Consider the following 24273-nt stretch of genomic DNA (forward strand, 5'->3'; position numbering starts at 1 on the left):
GTACTACACCATTACTACACCTGTACTACACCTTTACTACACCTGTACTACACCTTTACTACACCTTTACTACACCTGTACTACACCATTACTACACCTGTACTACACCATTATACACCTTTACTACACCTGTACTACACCATTACTACACCTGTACTACACCTGTACTACACCATTATACACCTGTACTATACCATTACTACACCTGTACTACACCTTATGACACCTGTACCACACCTGTACTCCCCCCTTACCACATCTGTACTACACCTCGACACCTGTACTACACCTGTACCACACCTGTACTCCCCCCTTACCACACCTGTACCACACCTCTACTACACCTGTACCACACCTGTACTACATGCACACCTATACTACATGCACACCTGTACTACATGCAGGTTAGCGTGGGTTTACTCCGGGTTCTCAGGTTTCCTTCCGCAGTCCAAAGACATGAAGGTTAGTGTGGGTTTACTCCGGTTCTCAGGTTTCCTCCCACAGTCCAAAGACATGCAGGTTAGTGTGGGTTTACTCCGGGTTCTCAGATTTTGTCCCACAGTCCAAAGACATGCAGGTTAGTGTGGGTTTACTCCGGGTTCTCAGGTTTCCCCCCACAGTCTAAAGACATGCAGGTTAGTGTGGGTTTACTCCGGTCCTCAGGTTTCCTCCCACAGTCTAAAGACATGCAGGTTAGCGTGGGTTTACTCCGGTTCTCAGGTTTCCTCCCACAGTCCAAAGACATGCAGGTTAGTGTGGGTTTACTCCGGGTTCTGAGGTTTCCTCCTACAGTCCAAAGACATGCAGGATAGCGTGGGTTTACCCCGGGTTCTCAGGTTTCCTCCCACAGTCCAAAGACATGAAGGTTAGGGTGGGTTTACTCCGAGTTCTCAGGTTTCCTCCCACAGTCCAAAGACATGAAGGTTAGTGTGGGTTTACTCCAGGTTCTCAGGTTTCCCCCCACAGTCTAAAGACATGCAGGTTAGTGTGGGTTTACTCCGGGTTCTCAGGTTTCCTCCCACAGTCCAAAGACATGAAGGTTAGGGTGGGTTTACTCCGAGTTCTCAGGTTTCCTTCCGCAGTCCAAAGACATGAAGGTTAGTGTGGGTTTACTCCGAGTTCTCCGGTTTCCTCCTACAGTCCAAAGACATGCAGGTTAGTGTGGGTTTACTCCGGTTCTCAGGTTTCCTCCCACAGTCCAAAGACATGCAGGTTAGTGTGGGTTTACTCCGGGTTCTCAGGTTTCGTCCCACAGTCCAAAGACATGCAGGTTAGTGTGGGTTTACTCCGGGTTCTCAGGTTTCCCCCCACAGTCTAAAGACATGCAGGTTAGTGTGGGTTTACTCCGGTCCTCAGGTTTCCTCCCACAATCTAAAGACATGCAGGTTAGCGTGTGTTTACTCCGGTCCTCAGGTTTCCTCCCACAATCTAAAGACATGCAGGTTAGCGTGGGTTTACTCCGGTTCTCAGGTTTCCTCCCACAGTCCAAAGACATGAAGGTTAGTGTGGGTTTACTCCTGGTTCTGAGGTTTCCTCCTACAGTCCAAAGACATGCAGGTTAGTGTGGGTTTACTCCGGGTTCTCAGGTTTCCTCCCACAGTCCAAAGACATGCAGGATAGCGTGGGTTGTCTCCGGTTCTTAGGTTTCCTCCCACAGTCCAAAGACGTGCAGGATAGCGTGGGTTGTCTCCGGTTCTTAGGTTTCCTCCCACAGTCCAAAGACTTGCAGGCTTGTGTGGGTTTACTCCAGGTTCTCAGGTTTCCTCCCACAGTCCAAAGACATGCAGGTTAGTGTGGGTTTACTCCGGTCCTCAGGTTTCCTCCCACCATATTAATGCTGATATCATAAACTCAGGTAGACATTACTCCTCTATATCTTTATATAGACAATAGTTCATTTACACTATAAATGAAAATATATATATAAATAAATAACCTTATACATAAATAAATAAATAAATATGTGAATAAATGAATAAATATATATAAACAAATGTGTAAATATATAAATGAATAAATACTCTAATACATTCGCATATTTAATGTTTTGTTTAATTTGTGATTTATTTATTTATGGTGACAAAATTACATAATTATTTGTTTATTAATTTGTTTAGGGAGTTAATCATATAATTCGTTATGTTTTCATATATGTAGTTTTATTTATTCGGCCCTTTAAACCTTCCATACATCCGAACATCTGTATTGAACACCTTTAATACAAAAAGCAGACTTTAAGATTCTAAACCAGTTCATGTGGACCCGTCTAGTTTAACAAACCCGCCCATACGTCCCAGTATCAGACCGGTGTCAGCTGCTGGTTCACAGTCAGACCAGTACCCTGTAGTAGATCCGGTTCTGGTGTGGGTCTTTCAGCTGTGCAGTTGTAACTGGTTCACAGTCAGACCAGTACCCTGTAGTAGATCCGGTTCTGGTGTGGGTCTTTCAGCTGTGCAGCTGTAAGCTCCTTTGGCCCGGTTGAGGTTAAATCTCTGAAATACCTCCAGTCATGTTCTGCAGATTATTTCAGGGCTGAAGGGAGGTTAGAGGGGGGGCAGGAGGCTTTTCCTGATCTGGTTCTGATCCTGGACCCTGAAGGGACAGGACAGATGAGATCTGACCAGATTCTACTGTATTTTACTGTGGCTGGACTGAGGTCTGGGTCAGACCTGGCTCTGATCCTGTACCCTCTGTAGGCCAAATCTATCAGGCTTAGTCCTCCCCCTTCTGGCCTTGTCTGGAACTGTCCTGGTTCTGGTCTAGCCTGGTTCTGAAATGGTTCTCTGTCGACGAACTCAGTCCTCCCAAGTCTTCTTTTTCTCCAGCAGTTAAAAGGATCTGGATCTGGTCCTGGTCCTGGTCCTTTAACTTCAGTTCAGTTCTGTTCTGTCAGAATAGAACTGATCTAAAGTCCAGGGGTCTCATTTATAACCGTTGCGTACGCACAAAGCGGGGCCTGAAATGTGCGTAGGCCGATTCCCACGCAACAGTTGTGATCTATAAAAACAAACTTGACGGGAGAATGTGCGCACCGGTACGGAAACTTTGACCCGTGCGTACGCACATTATGGAGACAGCGAGGCACCGAGGCACCGGGGCACCGAGGCAGGGGAAACTGGAGACGCAGATGGTGAGGTGGTGAATTGAAGCCGGACTGTAGACATTAAATGTCATTATACGTTTAATGATGCCTCTCACACATTTAACTTCACTTCATACTTTTATCCACTTTATCACAAACATTTAAAACAGCAGTGTTATTTGTGCTATTGAGCCATAACTATTCTACAAGCACCTTACAAATGTAAAATATATCAGCCAACTCAAATCAAATTCTGCTCAATATCTCATCAGCGCTGTCTCACCATCACTGTCCCTCCACCTCCAGAGCGCAGAGGAGAGGATCGGACTACCGACACTCTCAATCAGCTGTTGAGCAGCTGTTGAGCAGCTGTTGAGCAGCTGTTGAAATCATCATCATCGGTTGTAGAAATCCAAGATTATATCAAATAGCATTAAAGAATGGCAGAACAGAGCGCCAATAGCTTTAATAAGATCTTCCAATAGTGTGCAGATATCACCAAGTACCATATTAGTTTTCATAAAGTTGTTGTGTAAAATCGCTGCAGTGATGACGTGACTTATTAATTTATTTATGGTTTATTAGATAGAGACAGATACAGTATACACACAGACACAATGAAAACAGCTATATGCAACTATTAGCCTGTCTCTAGTGCGCCACCGCGGTGCGCCACTCTGCTTCCTCCAGTCACCTCCACCCGGCACATCTTCACCAGTCACCTCCACCCGGCACATCTTCACCAGTCACCTCCACCCGGCACATCTTCACCAGTCACCTCCACCCATCACATCTTCACCAGTCACCTCCACCCGGCACATCTTCACCAGTCACCTCCACCCATCACATCTTCACCAGTCACCTCCACCCATCACATCTTCACCAGTCACCTCCACCCGGCACATCTTCACCAGTCACCTCCACCCGGCACATCTTCCTCCAATCACCTCCACCCGGCACATCTTCACCAGTCACCTCCACCCATCACATCTTCACCAGTCACCTCCACCCGGCACATCTTCACCAGTCACCTCCACTCATCACATCTTCACCAGTCACCTCCACCCGGCACATCTTCCTCCAATCACCTCCACCCGGCACATCTTCACCAGTTAGCAACCTACAGGCACAGGTTTGACTGACTCTTTCTTCATCATGTTTATTTTGTGTTTCCGTAGCAACTAGAGGAGAAGAGTGAGGAAGAGGAGGATAAAGAGTGTCTGAAGCAGGCCATCACAGCTCTGCTCAACCTGCAGAGCAGCATGGAGAGGATCTGCTCCCGCAGCCTCGCCAAGAGGAGGCTCAGGTACGTCACCTGTACACACCTGAACACACCTGTACACACCTGTACACACCTGTACACACCTGAACACACCTGAACACACCTGAACACACCTGTACACACCTGACCCCCTCTGGGTGTGATACACCTACATGTTCCTGTTCTCCTTGGTGCTCAGGGTTAGACCATGACGGTACTCAGATCAGTTGTGTTCTATCTGAGGTGGCGAGGAACCAACCCCTACTTACCCGCTGAGAGATATGTGTAAAGAGGTATAAATAGTGATATAGTGATGTATAAAGAGATATAAATAGTGATATAGTGATGTATAAAGAGATATAAATAGTGATATAGTGATGTATAAAGAGGTATAAATAGTGATATAGTGATGTATAAAGAGGTATAAATAGTGATATAGTGATGTATAAAGAGATATAAATAGTGATATAGTGATGTATAAGGAGATATAAATAGTGATTTAGTGATGTATAAAGAGATATAAATAGTGATATAGTGATGTATAAAGAGGTATAAATAGTGATTTAGTGATGTATAAAGAGGTATAAATAGTGATTTAGTGATATATAATGATAAATATAGAGTGATGTATAAAGAGATATAAATAGTGATATAGTGATGTATAAAGAGATATAAATAGTGATTTAGTGATATATAATGAGGTATAAATAACGAAGGGGAGTGTTGAACAATAAGAGCTGAACAGCAGAGTGGTGGACGGACTCCTCCCATCCTCCCTGTTTCCCTCTGGACATAAATAGACCGGGGGGGGGGGTTGGAGGGTGGAGGGTCGGAGGTCGGACTGAGAGGCAGGGGGGGGGGGGGGGGGGGGGGGTGTTAGGGTGGTGGTGGGAGCAGGAAGTTTCGTCAGGATCTGGACTCAGCTGCTTATTGTTCTCTACTGGTCAGAAAGTACAGAACACTGAACAGAGGAACACTAATACTGCTGCTGCTGCTGCTGGAGTACACTACGATCAACAACAAGGAGGTGGAGAAGGAGAGAACAGGAGAAGGAGAGAAAGAAGGAGGAGAAGGAGAGAAAAAGAGGAGAAGAAGAAGAGAAAGATGGAGGAGGAGAAAAAGGAGAGAAAAGATGGTTGGATGATCGGCAGGTTGATATGAGGACGTAGGTGACTTCAAATTCTTCTTTCTTTGCTTTTTGAGGCTGATGGATGTAGATGGAGTCTGATGGACGTAGATGGAGTCTGAAGGATGTAGATGGAGGCTGATGGATGTAGATGGAGGCTGATGGATGTAGATGGAGTCTGATAGACGTAGATGGAGCCTGATGGATGTAGATGGAGTCTGAAGGATGTAGATGGAGTCTGAAGGATGTAGATGGAGGCTGATGGATGTAGATGGAGTCTGAAGGATGTAGATGGAGGCTGATGGATGTAGATGGAGTCTGAAGGATGTAAATGGAGTCTAATGGATGTAGATGGAGGCTGAAGGATGTAGATGAAGGCTAATGGATATAGATGGAGCCTGATGGATGTAGATGGAGTCTAAAGGATGTAGATGGAGTCTGAAGGATGTAGATGGAGTCTGAAGGATGTAGGTGGAGGCTGATGGATGTAGATGGAGTCTGATAGACGTAGATGGAGTCTGAAGGATTTAGATGGAGGCTGATGGATGTAGATGGAGTCTGAAGGATGTAGATGGAGTCTAAAGGATGTAGATGGAGGCTGATGGATGTAGATGGAGTCTGAAGGATGTAGATGGAGTCTGATGGATGTAGATGGAGGCTGATGGATGTAGATGGAGTCTAAAGGATGTAGATGGAGGCTGATGGATATAGATGGAGTCTGAAGGATGTAGATGGAGGTTAAAGGATGTAGATGGAGGCTGATGGATGTAGATGGAGTCTGATGGATGTAGATGGAGTCTGATGGATGTAGATGGAGTCTTAAGGATGTAGATGGAGTCTGATGGACGTAGATGGAGTCTGATGGATGTAGATGGAGTCTGATGGACGTAGATGGAGTCTGAAGGATGTAGATGGAGGCTGATGGATGTAGATGGAGTCTGATAGACGTAGATGGAGTCTGAAGGATGTAGATGGAGTCTGATGGATGTAGATGGAGTCTGAAGGATGTAGATGGAGTCTGAAGGATGAAGATGGAGTCTGAAAGATGTAGATGGAGGCTGATGGATGTAGATGGAGTCTGATAGACATAGATGGAGTCTGATGGACGTAGATGGAGTCTGAAGGATGTAGATGGAGTCTGAAGGACGTAGATGGAGTCTGATGGACGTAGATGGAGTCTGAAGGATGTAGATGGAGGCTGATGGATGTAGATGGAGTCTGATAGACGTAGATGGAGTCTGATGGACGTAGATGGAGTCTGATGGACGTAGATGGAGTCTGAAGGATGTAGATGGAGTCTAAAGGATGTAGATGGAGGCTGATGGATGTAGATGGATGTAGATGGAGTCTGATGGATGTAGATGGAGTCTTAAGGATGTAGATGGAGTCTGATGGACGTAGATGGAGTCTGATGGACGTAGATGGAGTCTGATGGACGTAGATGGAGTCTGAAGGATGTAAATGGAGGCTGATGGATGTAGATGGAGTCTGATAGACGTAGATGGAGTCTGAAGGATGTAGATGGAGTCTGATGGATGTAGATGGAGTCTGAAGGCTGTAGATGGAATCTGAAGGATGAAGATGGAGTCTGAAAGATGTAGATGGAGGCTGATGGATGTAAATGGAGTCTGATAGACGTAGATGGAGTCTGATGGACGTAGATGGAGTCTGAAGGACGTAGATGGAGTCTGAAGGACGTAGATGGAGTCTGATGGACGTAGATGGAGTCTGAAGGACGTAGATGGAGGCTGATGGACGTAGATGGAGTCTGATGGACGTAGATGGAGTCTGATGGACGTAGATGGAGTCTGATGGACGTAGATGGAGTCTGAAGGACGTAGATGGAGTCTGAAGGACGTAGATGGAGTCTGATGGACGTAGATGGAGTCTGAAGGATGTAGATGGAGTCTGATAGACGTAGATGGAGTCTGATGGACGTAGATGGAGTCTGAAGGATGTAGATGGAGGCTGATGGATGTAGATGGAGGCTGAAGGATGTAGATGGAGGCTGATGGATGTAGATGGAGTCTGATAGACGTAGATGGAGTGTGAAGGATGTAGATGGAGTCTGAAGGATGTAGATGGAGGCAGATGGATGTAGATGGAGGCAGATGGATGTAAATGGAGGCTGAAGGAGGCTGATGGAGGATGAAGTGACTGTTTTATAAAAAAACATTTTTAATCATATTTTCTTAGTTTCTGAATCTTTAAGTTTAATTTTAAACATAGAAAATGTGATTCATTTGCGATTAATTGCGATTCAATATTTTAATCGATTGACAGCCCTAAGATAGATATAGATAGCCCTATATATATATATATTTAAATACAGTATATATATATATATAGAGAGAGAGAGAGAGAGAGAGAGAGAGAGGTATAGATTTATGGATAAACATTGTTACTGTTTTCAGAACAGAATTCTCAGTTTGTTTTTAACAGAAACTTTGAGAAGTTGCTGAAGCTTCATATGAAGTTGAGATAAAGCTCCTCTGATCTGTTAACGTCCAGGTTGAACACCTGAAACAGGTGATTAGCAGGTACGTGATGATGTCATCACTGTGTCTTTGTGTAACAGTCCGCCTCTTTGTACGAGCTGACGTCGGAGGTCTTCCTGTTGTGACCTCACTTCCTGTTGGAGCAGCCTCGCTGGTTTGTACAGACCCCGACCACGTCGTCCAATCAGAACTCCCTCTGCTGTCACATGATGAGAACCAACCCAATCATGAGCTAAAGGAGCCTTCCAAACAGGAAGTGCTTTCTACACTACACAATAAAACTTTGCAGTTTCAGAGGGGTTGGAGTGAATGTTCCAAATCAAAGTCCACTTACGACCTTTTTCCTGTGCTTTCAACCATACCTCCTGGTCTTCATCAGTGGAGTAGGTTGTCACGGAGATGGATCTGTTGATGTTATGATCTAAATCCAGAGAAGTTCTAATGATCGTGTTATTAATGCACTAACTCTACTGATACTTTATGATCAATAATATCAATCAATATCATACTGATTGATTGTTGTGATGTCACTGATAACTGGTTCAGGTCGTAGCACCGACACTCTGAACTCTTCTTCTTCTTCTTCTTCTTCTGTGGTGTGCAGTGAGTCGGCGTGCCGGTTCTACAGCCATCAGATGAAGGGGAAGCACGTCGCCATCAAGAAGATGAACGAGATCCAGAAGAACATCGACGGCTGGGAGGGGAAGGACATCGGCCAGTGCTGCAACGAGTTCATCATGGAGGGCACGCTGACCCGCGTGGGCGCCAAACACGAGCGCCACATCTTCCTGTTCGACGGCCTGATGATCTGTTGCAAGTCCAACCATGGCCCGCCGCGGCTGCCCGGCGCCGGCTCCGCCGCGGAGTACCGGTTGAAAGAAAAGTTCTTCATGCGCAAAGTCCAAATCAACGACAAGGACGACAAGGAGGGCGAGTACCGGCACGCCTTCGAGATCATCCTGAAGGACGGGAACAGCGTGGTGTTCGCTGCCAAGTCTGCGGAGGAGAAGAACGGCTGGATGGCGGCGCTGATCTCGCTGCAGTACCGCAGCACGCTGGAGCGCATGCTGGACTCGGCCATGCTGCGGGAGGAAAAGGAGGAGCAGATGAGGCTGCCGGGCGCCGAGCTGTACCGCTTCGCCGAGCCGGACTCTGACGAGAACGTCGTGTTCGAGGAGAACGTCCAGTCCAAGTCCGGCATCCCCGTCGTCAAGGCAGGGACGGTCCTGAAGCTAATCGAGAGGCTCACCTTCCACATGTACGCAGGTGAGGTGTAATGTCACTGTGACGCTGTGATGTCACCAGGAGGTCAGAGAGGAACTGCAGGTAAGGTGTGGTGTCACTGTGACGCTGTGATGTCACTGTGATGCTGTGACGTCACTGTGACGCTGTGATGTCACTGTGATGTCATGATAAATTATTGATTATTCTAAATGTTTCAGATTAAACTGAAATGATGGAACTCATATCAGGAACTATCAGAGTTTATTGATAACCCTCTCCTGGTCTGACTGATTGATCAGAAAGTTTATTGATCGTCTGTCCATCTGTTTCCTCCTTCAGATCCGAACTTCGTCCGGACCTTCCTGACCACCTACCGGTCCTTCTGTAGACCTCAGGAGCTGCTGGACCTGCTGATGGAGAGGTGAGGACCAATCACAACACTTCACTACAGCCAATCATCCAATCACAGGACAGATCTGTGGTGTCCGTGGTAACCATTCAGTCTACTTCCTGTTTCTGTTATTATATATATATAAAATTATATATATATACTATAATATAGTCTAAAATAATATGAACGCTCTGAGTGCTGGTCTCAGGTCTGTGGTGGTGTTCAACTGAAGACATAGAGCTGGTCTGGGTGCTGGTCTCAGGTCCGTGTTGTTGTCATCCTCAGGTTCGAGATCCCGGAGCCGAGGCCCAGCGAGGTGGATCAGATGGAGGGAGGAGAGCAGCCGCTCAGCGCAGAACTCAAACGCTTCCGTAAAGAGTTTGTTCAGCCGGTCCAACTCAGGTAGAGAACGACACCTGCTGGAGGGTCCCTACCATGACCTCCTGTATCCTTTCCTAACCACTTCTCCTTGACCTTGATGGAAAACATCATGAGGTCAACAAACCGTTAACGAGGAAAACTCAACCAATAAAATCGATTAACAGACCCTCTACCCTACACACTGATAGGGTTAACCCTAAACCCAACCCTACCTCTACCCTACACACTGATAGGGTTAACCCTAAACCCAACCCTACCTCTACCCTACACACTGATAGGGTTAACCCTAAACCCAACCCTACCTCTACCCTAAACACTGATAGGGTTAACCCTAAACCCAACCCTACCTCTACCCTACACACTAATAGGGTTAACCCTAAACCCAACCCTACCTCTACCCTACACACTGATAGGGTTAACCCTAAACCCAACCCTACCTCTACCCTAAACACTGATAGGGTTAACCCTAAACCCAACCCTACCTCTACCCTACACACTAATAGGGTTAACCCTAAACCCAACCCTACCTCTACCCTAAATACTGATAGGGTTAACCCTAAATCCAACCCTACCTCTACCCTACACACTGATAGGGTTAACCCTAAACCCAACCCTACCTCTACCCTACACACTGATAGGTTTAACCCTAAACCCAACCCTACCTCTACCCTACCTCTACCCTACCTCTACCCTAACCCTACCCTACCTCTACCCTAACCCTACCCTAACCCAACTCCTACCCTACCTCTACCCTACCTCTACCCTAACCCTACCCTATCTCTACCCTAACCCTACCCTACCTTTACCCTAACCCTACCCTATCTCTACCCTAACCCTACCCTACCTCTACCCTAACCCTACTCCTACCCTACCTCTACTGTACACACTGATAGGGTTAACCCTACCTCTACCCTAACCCTACTCCACCTCTACCATAACCCTACTGCACCTCTACCCTAACCCAACCCTACATCTACCCTACACACTGATAGGGTTAGGGTAGAGACAGGGTTAGGGTCACCATACCTGATCTGATTAGAGTAGAGGTAGGGTTAGGTTTAGGGTTAACCCTATCAGTGTTTAGGGTAAAGGTAGGGTTAACCCTATCAGTGTGTAGTGTAAAGGTAGGGGTAGGGTTAGGGTAGAGGTAGGTTTAGGTTTAGGGTACACCCTATCAGTGTGTAGGGTAGAGGTAGGGGTTGGGTTAGGGTAGAGATAGGGGTTGGGTTAGGGTAGAGGGAGGGGTTGGGTTAGGGTAGAGGTAGGGTTAACCCTATCATTGTGTAGGGTAGAGGTAGGGTAGAGGTAGGGTTAACCCTATCAGTGTGTAGGGTAGAGGTAGGGTTAGGGTAGAGTTAGGTTTAGGGTTAACCCTATCAGTGTGTAGGGTAGAGGTAGGGTAGGGTTAGGGTAGAGGTAGGGTTAGGGTAGAGGTAGGGTAGAGGTAGAGTTAGGGTAGGGTTAGGGTAGAGGTAGGGTTAGGGTAGAGGTAGAGGTGGAGTAGGGTTAGGGTAGAGGTAGGGGTTGGGTTAGGGTAGAGGTGGAGTAGGGTTAGGGTAGAGGTAGGGGTTGAGTTAGGGTAGGGTTAGGGTAGAGGTAGGGGTTGGGTTAGGGTAGATGTGGAGTAGGGTTATGGTAGAGGTAGGGGTTGAGTTAGGGTAGAGGTAGGGTTAGGGTAGAGGTAGGGGTTGGGTTAGGGTAGATGTAGAGTAGGGTTAGGGTAGAGGTAGGGTTAGGGTAGAGGTAGGGTTACGGTAGAGGTAGAGTAGGAGTAGGGTTAGGGTAGAGGTAGGGTAGGGTTAGGGTAGAAGTAGGGTTAGGGTAGGGTTAGGGTAGGGTTACGGTAGAGGTAGAGTAGGGTTAGGGTAGGGGTTGGGTTAGGGTAGAGGTAGGGTTAGGGTAGAGGTAGGGGTTGGGTTAGGGTAGATGTGGAGTAGGGTTAGGGTATAGGTAGGGTTAGGGTAGAGGTAGGGTAGGAGTAGGGTTAGGGTAGAGGTAGGGTTAGTGTAGAGGTAGGGTTACGGTAGAGGTAGGGTTGGGTTAGGGTAGAGGTAGGGTTAGGGTAGAGGTAGGGTAGGGTTAGGGTAGAGGTAGGGGTTGGGTTAGGGTAGAGGTAGGGTTAGGGTAGAGGTAGGGGTTGGGTTAGGGTAGATGTAGGGTTAGGGTAGAGGTAGGGTAGGAGTAGGGTTAGGGTAGAGGTAGGGTTAGTGTAGAGGTAGGGTTACGGTAGGGGTTAGGGTAGAGGTAGGATAGGAGTAGGGTTAGGGTAGAGGTAGAGTTAGGGTAGGGTAGAGGGTAGGGTTTGGGTTAGGGTAGAAGTAGGGTTAGGGTAGAGGTAGGGTTAGGGTAGAGGTAGGGTAGGAGTAGGGTAGAGGTAGGGTTGGGTTAGGGTAGAAGTAGGGTTAGGGTAGAGGTAGGGTAGAGGTAGGGTTAGGGTAAAGGTAGGGTTAGGGTAGAGGTAGGGTTAGGGTAGAGGTAGGGTTAGGGTAGAAGTAGGGTTAGGGTAGAGGTAGGGTAGGGTTAGGGTAAAGTTAGGGTAGAAGTAGGGTTAGGGTTAGGGTAGAGGTAGGGTTAGCGTAGAGGTAGGGTAGAGGTAGGGTAGGAGTAGGGTTAGGGTAGAGGTTGGGTAGGAGTAGGGTAGAGGTTGGGTTTAGGGTAGAGGTAGGGTAGGAGTGGTGTAGAGGTAGGGTTAGGGTAAAGGTAGGGTAGGAGTGGGGTAGAGGTAGGGTAGGGTAGGGTAAAGGTAGGGTAGGAGTAGGATAGAGGTAGGGTAGGGTTAGGGTTAGGGTAAAGGTAGGGTAGAGGTAGGGTAGGGGTAGGGTAGGAGTAGGGTAGAGGTAAGGTTGGGTTTAGGGTAGAGGTAGGGTAGGAGTGGGGTAGAGGTAGGGTAGGGTAAAGGTAGGGTAGGAGTGGGGTAGAGGTAGGTTAGGGTAAATGTAGAGTAGGGTAGAGGTAGGGTTGGGTTTAGGGTAGAGGTTGGGTTAGGGTAGAGGTTGGGTTAGGGTAGAGGTAGGGTTAGGGTAAAGGTAGGGTAGGGTAGGGTTAGGGTAAGGTAGGGTTGGAGTCGGGTAGAGGTAGGGTGAGGGGAAAGGTAGGGTAGGAATAGGGTAGAGGTAGGGTTGGGTTTAGGGTAGAGGTTAGGGTAAAGGTAGGGTAGGAGTAGTGTAGAGGTAGGGTAGGGTTAGGGTAAAGGTATAGTAGGAGTGGGGTAGAGGTAGGGTAGGGTTAGGGTAAAGGTAGAGTAGGAGTGGGGTAGAGGTAGGGTAGGGTTAGGGTAAAGGTATAGTAGGAGTGGGGTAGAGGTAGGGTAGGGTTAGGGTAAAGGTAGAGTAGGAGTGGGGTAGAGGTAGGGTAAAGGTAGGGTAGGAGTAGGATAGAGGTAGGGTTGGGTTTAGGGTAGAGGTTGGGTTAGGGTAGAGGTAGGGTTAGGGTAAAGGTAGGGTAGGGGTAGGAGTAGGGTAGGGTAAAGGTAGGGTAGGAGTAGGGTAGAGGTAGAGGTTGGGTTAGGGTAGAGGTAGGGTAGGGTTAGGGTAAAGGTATAGTAGGAGTGGGGTAGAGGTAGGGTAGGGTTAGGGTAAAGGTAGAGTAGGAGTGGGGTAGAGGTAGGGTAAAGGTAGGGTAGGAGTAGGATAGAGGTAGGGTTGGGTTTAGGGTAGAGGTTGGGTTAGGGTAGAGGTAGGGTTAGGGTAAAGGTAGGGTAGGGGTAGGAGTAGGGTAGGGTAAAGGTAGGGTAGGAGTAGGGTAGAGGTAGAGGTTGGGTTAGGGTAGAGGTAGGGTAGGGTTAGGGTAAAGGTATAGTAGGAGTGGGGTAGAGGTAGGGTAGGGTTAGGGTAAAGGTAGAGTAGGAGTGGGGTAGAGGTAGGGTAAAGGTAGGGTAGGAGTAGGATAGAGGTAGGGTTGGGTTTAGGGTAGAGGTTGGGTTAGGGTAGAGGTAGGGTTAGGGTAAAGGTAGGGTAGGGGTAGGAGTAGGGTAAAGGTAGGGTAGGAGTAGGGTAGAGGTAGAGGTTGGGTTAGGGTAGAGGTAGGGTAGGGTTAGGGTAAAGGTAGAGTAGGAGTGGGGTAGAGGTAGGGTTGGGTTTAGGGTAGAGGTTGGTTAGGGTAGAGGTAGGGTTAGGGTAAAGGTAGAGTAGGAGTGGGGTAGAGGTAGAGGTTGGGTTACGGTAGAGGTAGGGTAGGGTAGAGGTTGGGTTAGGGTAGAGGTAGGGGTTGGGTTAGGGTAGAGGTAGGGTTAGGGTAGAGGTAGGGTAGGGTTAGGGTAAAGGTAGGGTAGGAGTGGGGTAGAGGTAGGGTTGGGTTTAGGGTAGAGGTAGGGTTAAGGTTAACCCTATCAGTGTGTCAGTAGTTTGAGCAGAGAGGAAATGATGAAGCTGCCTTCATTCAACATGAACCAAGTCACCAGCTTCCTGCCGGGTTGTGTTTTTATATAATAATAATAATAATAATAATAGTAATATAATAGAGAGAAGAGTATCGTACAACTACCGGACTGATGATGTCATGACCTCAGTGTGATGTCACTGTGATGTTCTTCATCATGTGACCTCCGCTCTCCTCCTGCAGAGTGTTGAATGTGTGTCGGCACTGGGTGGAGCATCACTTCTACGACTTCGAGAGAGACGCTCACCTGCTGAGACAACTGGAGGAGTTCATCACCTCCGTCAGAGGTACGTACCTGTGTGGTCACCTATCAGTCATCAGTCAGAGGTACGTACCTGTGTGGTCACCTATCAGTCAGAGGTACGTACCTGTGTGATCACCTGTCAGTCATCAGTCAGAGGTACGTACCTGTGTGGTCATCAGTCAGAGGTACGTACCTGTGTGGTCACCTGTCAGTCATCAGTCAGAGGTATGTACCTGTGTGGTCACCTATCAGTCATCAGTCAGAGGTACGTACCTGTGTGGTCACCTATCAGTCATCAGTCAGAGGTACGTACCTGTGTGGTCACCTGTCAGTCATCAGTCAGAGGTACGTACCTGTGTGATCACCTGTTTGTGGAGCCGGCTGATAGAAATAAATGATGTCATGTGTTGCAGGTAAGGCGATGAGGAAGTGGGTGGAGTCGATCACTAAGATCATCCAGAGGAAGAAGCAGGTTCAGGTGAGCGCGCCCAGTCACAGCATCACCTTCCAGAACTCTCCTCCTCCCATCGAGTGGCACACCTGTAAACCAGGAAACAGCGAGCTGTTTGACCTCATGACGCTGCACCCAATCGAGATCGGTCGGCAGCTCACCCTGCTGGAGTCTGACTTCTACAGGTAACAGGTGACCTGTTACCGTCCCTGTGACGACCGTCCTCAGGGCAGTCTCACACACACCTGTCTGTCTCACACTGTCTCACCTGTGTCACCTTTGACCTCCCGCAGGGCGGTGCAGCCGTCGGAGCTGGTCGGCAGCGTCTGGACCAAAGAGGACAAAGAGCTTCACTCCCCCAACCTGCTGAGGATGATCCGCCACACCACTAACCTCACACTGTGGTTGGAGAAGTAAGACCTCGCTGTGACATCACCGACACACCGACACACTAACCTTAGACAGACGTATCAATAACGTGACCTCAAAGACTGTCACAACGTACGGCGTTCCCCACTGAACCGTCACCACGTACCTGTTCAGTCCAACCGGTACGTCTGACACCAGGTAGACGGACTGTCAGTGTTCTGATCCACTCTGACCTCTGACCTCAGCTCACTGAACCTGTAACTACACCTTCACCGTCATCCTCCAGCTGTTTCACCTGGTCACTGCTCCAGCACTAGTGTGACCCGTTACCTGTCTGACAGCAGGTGTATGTGTGTTCTCTCTGCAGGTGTATCGTAGAAACGGAGAACCTGGAGGAACGAGTCGCCGTCGTGTCTCGGATCATCGAGATCCTGCAGGTCTTTCAGGAACTCAACAATTTCAACGGTGTTCTGGAGGTCGTCAGCGCCATGAACTCGTCTCCGGTCTACCGACTGGACCACACCTTCGAGGTAACAACAGCACCAATACTCCAGATGTTGAGACTGCATCCTCTCCTCTAGCACTAATACTCCAGATGTTGAGGTCCAGAGTGCGACCTCTCCTCTATCACTAATACTCCAGATGTTGAGGCCCAGACTGCGACCTCTCCTCTAGCACTAATACTCCAGATGTTGAGGTCCAGACTGCGTCCTCTCCTCCAGCACTAATACTCCAGATGTTGAGGTCCAGACTGCGTCCTCTCCTCCAGCACTAATACTCCAGATGTTGAGGCCCAGACTGCGACCTCTCCTCTAGCACTAATACTCCAGATGTTGAGGCCCAGACTGCGACCTCTCCTCTAGCACTAATACTCTAGATGTTGAGGTCCAGACTGCGTCCTCTCCTCTAGCACTAATTCTCCAGATGTTGAGGTCCAGACTGCGTCCTCTCCTCCAGCACTAATACTCCAGATGTTGAGGTCCAGACTGCGTCCTCTCCTCTAGCACTAATACTCCAGATGTTGAGGTCCAGACTGCAACCTCTCCTCTAGCACTAATACTCCAGATGTTGAGGTCCAGACTGCGTCCTCTCCTCCAGCACTAATACTCCAGATGTTGAGGTCCAGACTGCGTCCTCTCCTCCAGCACTAATACTCCAGATGTTGAGGCCCAGACTGCGACCTCTCCTCTAGCACTAATACTCCAGATGTTGAGGCCCAGACTGCGACCTCTCCTCTAGCACTAATACTCTAGATGTTGAGGTCCAGACTGCGTCCTCTCCTCTAGCACTAATTCTCCAGATGTTGAGGTCCAGACTGCGTCCTCTCCTCCAGCACTAATACTCCAGATGTTGAGGTCCAGACTGCGTCCTCTCCTCCAGCACTAATACTCCAGATGTTGAGGTCCAGACTGCGACCTCTCCTCCAGCACTAATACTCCAGATGTTGAGGTCCAGACTGCGTCCTCTCCTCTAGCACTAATACTCCAGATGTTGAGGTCCAGAGTGCGACCTCTCCTCTATCACTAATACTCCAGATGTTGAGGTCCAGACTGCGACCTCTCCTCCAGCACTAATACTCCAGATGTTGAGGTCCAGACTGTGCCCAATCAGAACTGTCGTTACTCCACCCGTCAGTTGACGGTCACATGGGTCTCCACTGATACTGATACTGAGGTCCAGACACTCATCAGTAAGAGAAGCTCAGGTGTTACCTATGCTCAGGTGTGTGGTTTGTGCAGCTACACTTTACCTGTTCACTCAGGTAAACTCTGCATCACTTCGATGATGTTCACAAAGACTAAAAATAATCACCTGTTTTTGGTTTCCAGCAGATTCCCAGTCGCCAGAGGAGAATCCTGGAGGAAGCTCACGAGCTGAGTGAAGATCACTACAAGAAGTATTTAGCCAAACTGCGCTCCATCAACCCCCCCTGCGTCCCCTTCTTTGGTACGCTCCGACACACAGTCTGTTTCTAAAGGGGTCAAACATGAAGGGTCAAAGGTTAAAGGTTCTCTCTGTTTGTCAGGAATCTACCTGACCAACATCCTGAAGACGGAGGAGGGGAACCCCGACTTCCTGCGCCGACACAGCAAAGATCTGATCAACTTCAGCAAGAGGAGGAAAGTGGCTGAGATCACAGGAGAGATCCAACAGTACCAGAACCAACCGTACTGCCTGAGAGTGGAGGCCGACATCAGGGTCAGTGTGGCGATCGGTACTTCCTGTTCACGTCGACGGCGTTGTGTGTGTGATGTCAGAGGTGTGACGTGTTCTCTGTGTTTGTGGAGCAGAAGTTCTTCGAGAACCTGAACCCGATGGAGGATCTGTCGGAGAAAGACTTCGCTGATCATCTCTTCAACAAATCTCTGGAGATCGAACCTCGAAACGCCCGATCGTTACCTCGATTCGTAAGTGTCACCATGGCAACACAAACACCTGAGCAGTCACGGTCTGAGCATCGGTGCTGAACCTCCTTAATTAACCCTTAATCCACCTGTCCAGGTGAAGAGGTACACTTGTCCTCTGAAGTCTCCGGGGATCCGTCCGACCTCGGCGAGGCCCGGGACCATGCGGCACCCGACGCCGCTGCAGAACGAGCCCAGGAAGATCAGTTACAGCCGCATCCCGGACAGCGACGCTGAGGGGGGCGCCGTCTCGGCCCCCAACTCCCCCCGCACCCCTCTGACTCCGCCCCCCGCCTCCGCCGCCTCCAGCTCCACTGACGTAGGCAGTGTGTTCGACTCACCGCAGGGTCCCAGCAGCCCCTTCCACTCCAGTAAGACCCGCCCACCAACACCTAACCCACCAATCACATGACACTTTGAGCTTGATGTTCTGATGTTTTAAAGGTTGTTCTCTCTGGTTCTCTCTGGTTCCAGGGTCCTCCTCGGTCTCCTCCATGGTGAGTTTCAGTCGTGGTTATGAGGACGTTCCGGTTCTTCCTCCGGTTCCTCCTCCGGTTCCTCCTCGCAGACGTCCAGAGTCGGCTCCTGCTGAGTCGTCCCCCTCAAAGGTAACCGACGTTCTGATGTGTTCAGACTAGTGATGCACCGATACCACTTTATTCAGACCGAGTACAAGTACTCACATTTGGTACTCTCCGATACCGAGTACCGATACGAGTACTTCTCTGAGCCTAAAGAGCCTCGTTAACAGCCAGCTGGAGGGTGTGAGCGACACACGGCAGGCTGGGGAGTCCCGCATACGAGGTGATGCGCCACCACCGGCTCTAGGTCGGCTTGGAAAGGCTCGGGGCAAAGGTGCTTCCGGGGCCGTGGACAAAGTGTCACCGGGGCGGACTGACCCCAGGGCGGGGCTCGGCCCACGTAAAAGGCTACAGGGGTCTGTGGCGATGTCGGCAACCCACTCGACCCGTCTTGAAACACGGACCAAGGAGTCTAACCCACGCGTGAGTCAGAGGGTGCAAGCAACCCTGTGGCGTAATGAAAGTGAGGGCCGGCGCCGGCTGAGGTGGGATCCCGGTCCAGCGGGGTCGGGCGCACCACCGGCCCGTCTCGCCCACACCATCAGGGAGGTGGAGCGTGACGACCTGAAAGATGGTGACGAGAGGTTAATGTCACGCTGCTGTAAAGTGGTATCGGTGCTGTTTTGCGAGTACATGAGCACAGTACCGGGTCCGGCACCGGTACCGGTATCGGACCCGGTACTGTGAACGTAGTCAGTGTTAGTAAATGTTGTCGTCCCCCCCCCTCCTCCTTTCTCAGATGATGTCACCGTTGGACAGCCCTCCCGCCGTCCCCCCTCGACAGCCCACCTGTAAGCTCCTCCCCCCTCGTTACTCCTCGTCGCTGACATCATCGCCCGCCCCCGACAGCCCCCCCTCCCTGCCTCCTCGGGAGCCGGTCAGCTCTCCTCTGCACCTCCTCCCCCCCCCTCAGGGTCGCCCCCGCTGTGACCTGCAGGCCTTCTTCCCCCCCACCACCTCCACCTCCTCGCCCCCCACCGCCTCCTCACCCCCCCTCCCTCCTCTCACCCCCGTCACGCCCAGCCCCACCCCCACCCCCCCCTCCAGGAAGATGCCCCTCCCCTCTCCGCCCCTCCCCTTTCTCCCCCTGGACGGCCCCCCCGTTCCCCCCGACACAGCGTCCCCAAACTTCCTCCCAAGACCTACAAGAGGGAGTCTCTGAGCCACGCCCCCCTGCTGGACACACCCCCCTCGTTGTGATTGGACAGCCTGCGGAGGAGGCGGGGCTTAATGAGCTAACACTACAGCTGATTGGACAGCCTGCGGAGGAGGCGGGGTTTAATGAGCTAACACTACAGCTGATTGGATCAGAACAAACAGAACAATGGATTTAAAGAGAAAACATCTGATCGACCAATCGGAATGTTCTGATCATGTGCCCTTATTCTGAAAAAAAAACTGATCACGTGCCCTTATTCTGAAAAAAAAACTGATCATGTGCCCTTATTCTGAAAAACAAACTGATCATGTGCCCTTATTCTGAAAAACAAACTGATTGTGGCGTCCAAATGTAGAACTTTGGAGAAAATTCGTCTGTGTTGTCAGACCTGATCGGACCACTTTGTGTTGAACAGAGAGGATTGTGGGTAACGTAGTGCTTCAGGTACTGGACAGAACTACAGAGGTACTGTATTGATCTTTACAACAAGGGAATAAAGGTGTTTGTACACTGAGCTGGATGGACGACAGAAACCACCACCACTTCCTGTTTCCTGTCTCTGTTGTTATTCACAGTATATATAGTATAAATACAGTATACGGTATATATATACATATATATACAGTATATATATACAGCGGGTAAAATAAGTATTGAACACGTCACCATTTTTCTCAGTAAATATATTTCCAAAGGTGCTATTGACATGAAATTTTCACCAGATGTTGGTAACAACCCAAGTAATCCATACATACAAAGAAACCAAAACAAATAAGTTCAGAAACTAAGTCATGTGTAATAATGTGAAATGACACAGGGAAAAAGTATTGAACACGGTTACTGATATTTATTTAATACTTTGTACAAAAGCCTTTGTTGGTAATGACAGCTTCAAGATGCCTCCTGTATGGAGAAAGTAGTCGTATGCATTGCTCAGGGTTGATTTTGGCCCATTCTTCCACACAAACAGTCTTCAAATCTTGAAGGTTCCTTGGGCCTCTTCTATGAACTCTGATCTTCAGTTCTTTCCATAGATTTTCAATTGGATTCAAGTCAGGTGATTGGCTGGACCATTCTAGCAGCTTTATTTTCTTTCTCTGAAACCAATTGAGAGTTTCCTTGGCTGTGTGTTTGGGATCATTGTCTTGCTGAAATATCCACCCTCGTTTCATCTTCATCATCCTGGTAGATGGCAGCAGATTTTTAACAAGAATGTCTCGGTACATTTTTCCATTCATCCTTCCTTCAGTTATGTGAAGTTTGCCAGTACCGTATGCTGAAAAGCAGCCCCACACCACGATGTTCCCACCTCCAAACTTCACTGTTGGTATGGTGTTTTTAGGGTGATGTGCAGTGCCATTTGTCCTCCAAACATGGTGTGTATTATGGCATCCAAAGAGTTAAACTTTGCTCTCATCTGACCAGACTATATTCTCCCAGTATTTCACAGGCTTTTCCAAATGTTGTGCAACAAACTTTAAACGAGCTTCAACATGCTTTTTCTTCAGCAATGGAGTCTTGCGTGGTGAACGTGCATACAGGCCGTGGCGGTTGAGTGCATTACTTATTGATTTCTTTGAAACAATTGTACCTACTAATTCCAGGTCTTTCTGAAGCTCTCCACAAGTGGTCCTTGGCTCTTGGACAACTCTTCTGATAATTCTTTTCACTCCTTTGTCAGAAATCTTGTGAGGAGCACCTGGTCATGGTCAGTTTATGGTGAAATGATGTTCTTTCCACATCCGGATTATGGCCCCAACAGTGTTCACTGGAACATTCAGAAGTTTAGAAATGCATCCGTAACCAATGTCATCAGGATGTTTTACAACAATAAGGTTGCGAAGGTCTTGAGAGAGCTCTTTGCTTTTACCCATCATGAGATGTTTCTTGTGTGACACCTTGGTCATGAGACACCTTTTTATAGGCCATCAGTTGGGACTGAACCAGTTGATATTAATTTGCACTGACAAGGGGCCGGATTGCTTTCTAATTACTGATAGATTTCAGCTGTTGTCTTGGCTTTCCATGCCTTTTTGCACCTCCCTTTCTTCATGTGTTCAATACTTTTTCCCTGTGTCATTTCACATTATTACACATGACTTAGTTTCTGAGCTTATTTGTTTTGGTTTCTTTGTATGTATAGATTACTTGGGTTGTTACCAACATCTGGTGAAAATTTCATGTCAATAGCGCCTTTGGAAATATATTTACTGAGAAAAATGGTGACGTGTTCAATACTTATTTTACCCGCTGTATATATAATGAGGTGTTTTATTCTTTACATGCTCGTTCTACGCTCCTCCTGATTGGTCGGACCATGTGTCATCATCACTGAGCATGCTCAGTACAGTCATTCATATTTTTAATGTCTAATTAGTTATTCTGACTTTTTGTGTATTTATAATACTTCTAATATCCCATAATGAAATATATAGTTTATATATAATATATCATATATCATATATTTAAGGGAAACACTGAACCACTTCTTTTCCTGTCTGTTGACCTTCAATGATGAGAGGTCAGATTAAGGAACAGGAGGATCCATACAACAACAACAACAACGACTGCTTCACATCTGGAGACGTGTTTCAAACGTTTCCATTGATGGTGTCCAGCAAAGCTGTAGTCTATATATACCGTACAGACTGCTGTAGTCTATATATACTGTACAGACTGCTGTAGTCTATATATACCTTACAGACTGATGTAGTCTATATATACAGTACAGACTGCTGTAGTCTATATATACTGTACAGACTGCTGTAGTCTATATATACAGTACAGAATACTGTAGTCTATATATACAGTACAGACTGCTGTAGTCTATATATACCTTACAGACTGCTGTAGTCTATATATACCGTACAGACTGCTGTAGTCTATATATACCTTACAGACTGCTGTAGTCTATATATACCGTACAGACTGCTGTAGTCTATATATACTGTACAGACTGCTGTAGTCTATATATACCTTACAGACTGATGTAGTCTATATATACAGTACAGACTGCTGTAGTCTATATATACTGTACAGACTGCTGTAGTCTATATATACAGTACAGAATACTGTAGTCTATATATACAGTACAGACTGCTGTAGTCTATATATACCTTACAGACTGCTGTAGTCTATATATACCGTACAGACTGCTGTAGTCTATATATACCTTACAGACTGATGTAGTCTATATATACAGTACAGACTGCTGTAGTCTATATATACTGTACAGACTGCTGTAGTCTATATATACAGTACAGAATACTGTAGTCTATATATACAGTACAGACTGCTGTAGTCTATATATACCTTACAGACTACTGTAGTCTATATATACAGTACAGACTGCTGTAGTCTATATATAAAGTACAGACTACTGTAGTCTATATACAGTACAGACTGCTGTAGTCTATATATACAGTACAGACTGCTGTAGTCTATATATACCTTACAGACTGCTGTAGTCTATATATACCTTACAGACTGTTATAGTCTATATATACAGTACAGACTGCTGTAGTCTATATATACAGTACAGACTGTTATAGTCTATATATACAGTACAGACTGCTGTAGTCTATATATACCGTACAGACTACTGTAGTCTATATATACCTTACAGACTACTGTAGTCTATATATACAGTACAGACTGCTGTAGTCTATATATAAAGTACAGACTGCTGTAGTCTATATATACAGTACAGACTGCTGTAGTCTATATATACCTTACAGACTGATGTAGTCTATATATACTGTACAGACTGCTGTAGTCTATATATACAGTACAGACTTCTGTAGTCTAAATATACAGTACAGACTGCTGTAGTCTATATATACAGTACAGACTGTTATAGTCTATATATACACCATACAGACTGCTGTAGTCTATGTATACCGTAGACTGCTGTGGTCTATATATACCATACAGACTACTGTAGTCTATATATACCATAGACTGCTGTAGTCTATGTATACCGTACAGACTGCTGTAGTCTATATATACTGTACAGACTGCTGTAGTCTATATATACCGTACAGACTCCTGTAGTCTATGTATACCGTACAGACTGCTGTAGTCTATGTATACCGTACAGACTGCTGTAGTCTATATATACTGTACAGACTACTGTAGTATATATATACAGTACAGACTGCTGTAGTCTATAAATACCTTACAGACTGCTGTAGTCTATATATACTGTACAGACTGCTGTAGTCTATATATACAGTACAAAATACTGTAGTCTATATATACAGTACAGACTGCTGTAGTCTATATATACCATACAGACTACTGTAGTCTATATATACAGTACAGACTACTGTAGTCTATATATACAGTACAGACTGTTATAGTCTATATATACAGTACAGGCTGCTGTAGTCTATATATACAGTACAGACTGTTATAGTCTATATATACAGTACAGACTGCTGTAGTCTATATATACAGTACAGACTGTTATAGTCTATATATACAGTACAGGCTGCTGTAGTCTATATATACAGTACAGACTGTTATAGTCTATATATACAGTACAGACTGCTGTAGTCTATATATACAGTACAGACTGTTATAGTCTATATATATAGTACAGACTGCTGTAGTCTATGTATACCGTACAGACTGCTGTAGTCTATATATACTGTACAGACTACTGTAGTATATATATACCATACAGACTGCTGTAGTTTATCTATACCATACAGACTGCTGTA

General features: G+C 47.2%; 1 protein-coding gene and 1 long non-coding RNA gene across 5 annotated transcripts in view; one reads left to right on the forward strand and one right to left on the reverse strand.

Moving 5' to 3' along the window:
• Positions 1-502, reverse strand: part of LOC119484452 — a 1002-nt gene extending 500 nt beyond the window's left edge. The window contains exons 1-2 of one of the 2 annotated variants that reach the window (XR_005206010.1): positions 163-488; positions 1-118 (exon numbers count right to left, since the gene is read on the reverse strand). The exon at positions 1-118 is cut by the window's left edge and continues 347 nt beyond it. This is a non-coding gene — a long non-coding RNA (uncharacterized LOC119484452). The other variant, XR_005206009.1, reaches the window with a different exon arrangement.
• LOC119484448 (son of sevenless homolog 1-like) overlaps positions 1-20091 on the forward strand; it is a 36964-nt gene extending 16873 nt beyond the window's left edge. The window contains exons 9-23 of one of the 3 annotated variants that reach the window (XR_005206004.1): positions 4261-4388; positions 8572-9233; positions 9531-9612; positions 9868-9984; positions 14524-14627; positions 14998-15220; positions 15329-15448; positions 15772-15934; positions 17234-17351; positions 17431-17603; positions 17696-17812; positions 17907-18180; positions 18284-18417; positions 19130-19610; positions 19662-20091. Coding sequence is in view for 2 of the 3 variants with exons in the window: in XM_037763254.1 (XP_037619182.1) it covers positions 4261-4388; positions 8572-9233; positions 9531-9612; positions 9868-9984; positions 14524-14627; positions 14998-15220; positions 15329-15448; positions 15772-15934; positions 17234-17351; positions 17431-17603; positions 17696-17812; positions 17907-18180; positions 18284-18417; positions 19130-19552 (2838 nt within the window). In the remaining variant the exon portion in view is untranslated. Of the gene's footprint in view, positions 1-4260; positions 4389-8571; positions 9234-9530; positions 9613-9867; positions 9985-14523; positions 14628-14997; positions 15221-15328; positions 15449-15771; positions 15935-17233; positions 17352-17430; positions 17604-17695; positions 17813-17906; positions 18181-18283; positions 18418-19129 lie in introns of all 3 variants that reach the window. The other 2 variants (XM_037763254.1, XM_037763255.1) reach the window with 2 other exon arrangements.
• Positions 20092-24273: the final 4182 nt, after the last annotated feature.

Source organism: Sebastes umbrosus, unplaced genomic scaffold (assembly GCF_015220745.1).
Source record: "Sebastes umbrosus isolate fSebUmb1 unplaced genomic scaffold, fSebUmb1.pri scaffold_72_arrow_ctg1, whole genome shotgun sequence".
NCBI classification, from domain to species: domain Eukaryota; kingdom Metazoa; phylum Chordata; class Actinopteri; order Perciformes; family Sebastidae; genus Sebastes; species Sebastes umbrosus.